This window comes from Desmodus rotundus, chromosome 1 (assembly GCF_022682495.2).
Source record: "Desmodus rotundus isolate HL8 chromosome 1, HLdesRot8A.1, whole genome shotgun sequence".
NCBI classification, from domain to species: domain Eukaryota; kingdom Metazoa; phylum Chordata; class Mammalia; order Chiroptera; family Phyllostomidae; genus Desmodus; species Desmodus rotundus.
Window position 1 is genome coordinate 210,043,550 of NC_071387.1, and position 6,266 is coordinate 210,049,815.

The following is a 6,266-nucleotide window of genomic DNA, read 5'->3' on the forward strand; positions in this document are numbered from 1 at the left end:
ATTCTAGAAAATACCGGCCCACGAAAAGGAAGCTTTTCTATATGTAAAAAGGAAGCTTGTGTACGTGTTTATTACGCGCACACTGCCGAGACCAAAAGCACAGATCATTCGCACTGAAGGTCAGGTCTCCCTCCAGCCCAGGCGGCAACTGCCGTTCCCAGCCCGCAGCTTTCAGAGGGATCCTATTTATAGAGGCAAATGCCTGTTGTACAAACCGTAGCTCATTACTGCCGTCCCGGGCTTTCAACAGGCCCCGGAGACCCTTCTACAGCAGCGGGTACAAACTTGCCTCGTCCTTTCCAAGGCTGTTACAGGTGAGAAATTACGGGTAATTTATCTTTGCTGATTCAATAGCAGAGCTGTGACTAGATTCATCCTAGATTCCCGGGCTTGCCTATCGCATAGTTGAAAGCTTTCACGTTTTTCTCTCCCCACTGGCTCTATTTTCACCACTAAGTTTCCCTGTTCTGTGGCCTCCAACCCTGAGCTTCAGCACTTCTCCGGCTTAGTCATCCCATCTCATCTTTGATGAGTTATACGGAATAAACCCAGAGGATGGGGCTCCGATGTCCCTTAAGGACAAAAGATCAAAGAGGAGGTGAGAGGAAAGACAGGACTGAGGGCCATGGGTCTGTCGCGGGTCTGAGGTCTGGATGTGTGTGTGGGCATCTTAAGTCCCCACGGGTCCAGCCGGACGCGACCCGCCAGCCCTGCCCGTGAAGATGGGTCCACCAGCCTCGGCTCCTGTGGGCAGTGAGTCCTGCCGTCCGGGCTGCTCTGAGAGGTCACGGCACCTCCGACCACGGTTGTTCACAAGGGCAGTGCACCACATTTTTCACACACTGCTTCTGGTTCGGACTCTTTTCTCCCGAGATAAGCTCGGCACACCCGTTTGGCGGGGAGAGTGGAGGCCGGACGAGAGGGCGGCTCCAGCAGCCTGTGAGCTAAATAAAAGCCAGCCCCGAGCCACCCTATAAATAGCCCCGCACTGGCAGCCTGCGCGGCAACAGGAGACTGAGGGCAGGGGGTATTTTTGGGCCTGATCAAGTGGCGGCATCTGCGCAGGGTTATAAGCCAGTGGCTGCTCCACCTGCTAATCTGGTCAGAGGGTGCCAGCAGGGGGGACGGTCGGAGGGACACAGCCCAGAGGGACGCTGCCTGCGCTGCTGCCCTCTCCTCCATGGCGCAGATCATTCTCAGGCACCTCATAGAGACCCCGGTGCGCTACCAGGAGCAGTTCGAAGCACGGGGTCTGGAGGACTGCAGGCTGGACCATGCCTTATTCGCACTGCCCGGGCCAACCACCGTGGACCTGGGGAGAGCTGGCGAGGCCCAGGCTCCGGCAGGGGACGCCGCGGCAGAGGCGCCAGCCCGGGGAGGCAAGGCACGCTTCCAGGTCCTGCTGGACGTGGTCCAGTTCCTCCCCGAAGACATCATCATCCAGACCTTCGAAGGCTGGCTGCTGATTAAGGCTCAGCACGGCACCGGGATGGACGAGCACGGCTTCATCTCGAGGAGCTTCACCCGGCAGTACAGGCTGCCCGAGGGCGTCAAGACCGGGGACCTGTCGGCCCTCCTCTGCCATGACGGCATCCTGGTGGTGGAAGTGAAGGACCCGGCGGGGACCCAGTGACCTCTCACGGGCCGAGGACGAGTGCGGGTCAGTGGCGACGGTACTGCGCCGCTGAGTGTTCGCGGGACCCACGCTGGAAATGCTTCCTGGGAAGATTAAAGATAGAGACGTGGTCGCTGGTATGTTGAGCTTGTCTTTGTTCCCTTAACAAGAGGATTCTCGTTAAATATGTCCCCAGAGCGCAAAGTGATGCCATCCTTGCCCCTGACACACCGACGGTTGTGGGGACGGTGTGGGGACTAGCGAGAACTCAGAACTGTCTCTGTGTCACGGCAGCAAGGCCGGAGGAGCTGCCTTTGTCAGGCCGGGTGGCAGCAGCCGCGCTGATTGCAGGAGTGCTTACCCGTCTGGTGAACAATCTTCGCGCTGCTAAAAAGAGTGGCGGTCCCCTCCTGCCGACAGGCTTCTCTTCTCCGCGTGTCTGAACCACAGGGACGCTTTGTAAACAGTCTGAAGGTCAAATTACGGGACTTGGAAATTGGGCCTGAAATATATGTGTGATTCACTACAGTTGTGACTGCCTTGAACTCACGGGGCTTTTAGGATATAAACCTTATTTTTAAAAGTTCTGTATACGTATCTTATTCTTTTTTTAAACTGACTCTCATCTGCAGTTTTTTTAAAACAGCACATGGTCTGTGGATGTGCATGAAATATTAATAAGATGTGTGTTAACTCATACTCTTAGCAGTTGACATTAAGTATAGGAAACCACTTTAAAAAGCACAGCTGGTTAAAGAGTCTTAATCTATGCTCTTTAGATGCTACTTGGAATTTTAGAGGTCACAAGACAAGCGACCGTGAGGCCTCTGCTTGCTGTGAGATCCTTGGCTTCAAGTTGTAGCCTGGCAGCCCTGAGGGGCTGAGGCCAAGCCGACCCAGGCTGGGGTATGCAGCCAGTGGGCTCGGAAGCTGCTGCTCTCCCCAGCTGGGCTTTGGCCAAGACACGGGAGGGGGGCTAAGGGTTTGTTTCAGGAATATTGCCTTTGACAGCTGGTCAGTGACATTCCAAAGACCTGCTGTCTCCTCGGGTACAAACTGAATACTTGATCCGCCCCCACGTGAGCCTAGGGCAGCCCCGCAGTGAACTGACGATGGGGGGGCGGAGTCAGGGGACAGAGGAGCTGCTGATGATCCCACCCTGCGCCTCTAGGGGGCGATCTAGTTCAAGTGCACACAGGAGAGACAGGCAGCGAGAGAAAAAGAAGTCACACAGTTCTCAAAGTAGCATTAGACCACAGATACAGCCCCAGAGAGCGCTGCGTGTGGGGGTCTAGTTAGCCTGAGAGGATGCAGTTGCTCCACGCCTGCAGGAGGCTGCTGCCCTCGCTCTGAGGTTCGCCCTCCTGCCCTAGGACTGGGCACCGTGGTTGACAGAGTGGCCGTCAGGGCCAGCTTCACTGCATAACAGAACCGGTCGTGATTAATGAGATTGCACCTGCCAATAGGGTGAGGACTGAGGAGCCCACACCTCCCGTTTAGCCTTGGCCCCACTGAGGCCCTGCTGGTGGGGCAGGCCAGGAAGTGGATGAAATCCTTTCCACGAGGGGCCACTGAAAGAAAGTATGTCCTTTAACACATGAACATTGAAATAAACGCACCATCCCATTGGCATGTGTTTTTTTCTAAGTTAAAGTAATGCACAGCCATTTTTTGATGTGGAAAATATACCAAGCGCTGTGGAAAATACAAATCATTTATTTTTCTACTCATGTGAGGTTGCTACCTTAAATGTCTTGTTCCGTTTTCTCTCGTACATAAATACTTGCATCGCTTTAACAAAGTTAGGCTTCCACTCGCCCGGAGTTTGCTGTCCCTCTGGTCCTGGTGTTTGTCCGTCCCCCTCCCGCCCCCTGCCAGCCCTTCCCAGCCTCCCCCGCAGCCCGGCGGGCTGACCCCTCTGCACATGTCCTGCCAGTTTCCAACTGGGTCCGGCCAGTGGAGACACGGACCGCAGACGGGAGTCTGGGGAGAGAAGCGGGGGTGGTGTTGGGGGGCAAGGGCCTTCCTTTCCCCACTGACAACCGGACAAGGCTGTGGCAGGGCCTGAGTCCCGGCCTGGCCGGGCTCCGGAGAGGCGGCCAGTCCTCCAGCTTGCCCACTCACGTGGACTCCCACATCGTCACGCCCTCTCTGCCTTCTGTCCGTCCGTCCGGCAGCTCTCTGCCCTTTCTTACGCCCCGTCCCCCGTTGACTCCCTCTACTTGGCTGCCCTCCCGCGAAAGGTCCCTTCATCAGAGTCTCTTTCAGGCGCTGGAATTCTGCTTCCTACCAGAACCCGATTGCTCGTCCTCTTAAGTAATTAAAAAAACACACACACGTCACATGCTTTTGCCACCACACATTAACTGAGGTGCGAGGCTAGGCACTCAGCTCTTAAACTGCGTTATCATTTAACCCTCCCTTGTCACCACCGGTCCTGACAGGAGGCAGATGGCACTCTCCAGTCGGAACCCTTCCAATGGGAACGCTTTGTTGACAAAGAGGTTAATCCCAAAGGGCAGGGTGGAGGGCAGGTGCGTGGCGGCGGGATGTCCTCCTGTCTCCCAGGTCCAGAGGGACAGCAGGAGGAAGTCAGTCCCAGAAACCAAGCAGGAATCCTCCCCGTACCGGAGACCACCAGCTGTGGCTTCTGAGTGACACAGCCGGCCCAAGGGGACTGCAGAGGCACCCGGAGAAATCCTGTCTCCCTCCAATCTCCTCCTGGGGCGGCCAGGGGCTGGACCCGATGGGTAGGCAGGGGGAGTGGCTGCTCTGTTAGGAAGGCCAGCGGCCCCCAGGGCAGAGGGTGAGCAGGGGAAGCAGAGCTGACTCCTGGGGGCAAGGGGACGACATCCAGCCCATGAGCCAGGGCAGCTCTGTTGGTTGCCATTGGGGCTCCCCTGTGGGAACTTTCCTACACGACACCACCCACACGTGACCTGGGAGGTGCAAGCCCAGGATGGTCCGGCTGAGGAACCAGGAGGCACGAGGCACACAGAAGTGGGAAACATGTGACGTGAGGCGTTACTGGGCTGGCCGTGCCTCACGTGAGCGCAGAGAGACTCGGCAGCCTCTCGGTGGGGATGGGGATGCAGCCTCAACACCTGGGTCCCCCAGATCCTCAGTGGAAACCCCATCTTAGAGCAAGGGGCAGAGAGGAAGGAACAGCCGTCTGCCCCGGTCCCAGCCACGCCCTGTTTCCCGGCACAGGAACAGCCTCTCCGGCTCTCCTGTGGGGGTCCCCCAACCCCGAGCGGCTGCTCAGGAACGCAGGTGCCCTGGCGCCTGGCGTCTCACCCACGCCGGGAGCGGAAGGGCGCTCGGCTGGTGAGGGCTCGCTTGCTCTGCTGCGTCCTCATTCGGGTCTGGGTTTGTGTGTGCTGCTTAATACGCCATCTGAAAACATACCTTTTTCAAGGTCTGGAAACTTCCTGGCTGCCATTTCTGCACATGTTTTCCACTAACCCTATTTGTTGCTTTTTGAGTTTTTATTCCGTGTAGCTTGGGGCCTCTCACAGCTCTAGGCTTCTTGGGCCGTATCTCTGGGTGAATTTCTCAGCACTTCAGTGCTCTTACTCCTCTTGAAATATCCCCCATACACACAAAATTATAATTAACGTTGTACACATGTGTTCTACAGAAGACCGTCCATGTGTTAAACCACGCAGGACAGGAAATAGGTCGTTGTACCCGGGAGCTGTGCCCCTCCCTGCCTTTCCAGAAGCAACAGCTGTGCTGTCCTATGTGACGGTGTGTTTTTCTTTTTTTACAAAGTCCCCAGCTGTGTTTGCATCTCTGACCGATCCAGGTTTGTGGGCCTGTGTTTGCACTCTATCCAAGCGGAGCCCTAGCCTACGTCTTCTCCCCTGACTCGCCGCTGTGACCGAAGCAGGTGTGAGCCTCAGGCACAGAGAATAGTGCTCTGTTCGTGTCTTTTTTAAAGATTTTATTTATTTATTTTTAGAGAGTGGGGAAGGGAGGGAGAGAGGGAGAAAAGATCAATGTGTGGTTGCCTCTCACATGCTCGCTACTGGGACCTGGCCTGTGACCCAGGCATGTGCCCGGACTGGGAATCAAACCATCAACCCTTTGGTTTGCAGGCCAGCACTCGATCCACTGAGCCACACCTGCCAGGGCAGCTCTGTTCATTCCCGTGGATGCGCAGGTTTCGTTGTGTTTAACCGCAGCGATTTCCTGGTCCGTGCAGTTGGAAACACACATCCCGGGCTAGTCTGGGGCCGGGTGAACGGTGCGCTTCCCACTATTCGCGAACAGGCCCATGGACTCCCGCACAGGAGTGTCTATGGAGTGTCCCCCTAGGGAAGAAGTTGCTGGTGTGACCACCTTCCACTTAATAAAAAAAACACAAGAAAGGCCCCGCATAATAACCTGTGAAGAGTTCTTTAACTTGACCCACTGAAGATATGAGAAATGTGCTGAGCGAACTGAAGTCCACCCGTATTGGAAAACCCTGTGCTGCCGATGCCACTCACCTCTGGGACAACACTGCGGGGAGGGGAGAGTGCTCACTGCAGTCAAGGCGGGGAAGTGGGGTGCAAGAGGGGTGCACGGTGCCCACCGCTCACCAGCGGGCACATGCCCAGGTCAATCAGCTTTTGTTTGGGACATGATTTAATGATGATCCCAAACT

The 6,266-nt window shown here is 56.1% G+C and overlaps 1 protein-coding gene across 1 annotated transcript; it reads left to right on the forward strand.

The window, feature by feature from the left end:
- Positions 1-218: 218 nt before the first annotated feature.
- On the forward strand, positions 219-2,203 carry HSPB3 (heat shock protein family B (small) member 3). Its single transcript, XM_045204809.2, has 2 exons — positions 219-314; positions 458-2,203. Exon 2 carries the CDS (start codon positions 1,181-1,183, stop codon positions 1,631-1,633), a length of 453 nt encoding a protein of 150 aa, XP_045060744.2. The 5' UTR covers positions 219-314; positions 458-1,180; the 3' UTR covers positions 1,634-2,203.
- The last annotated feature ends 4,063 nt before the right edge of the window (positions 2,204-6,266 follow it).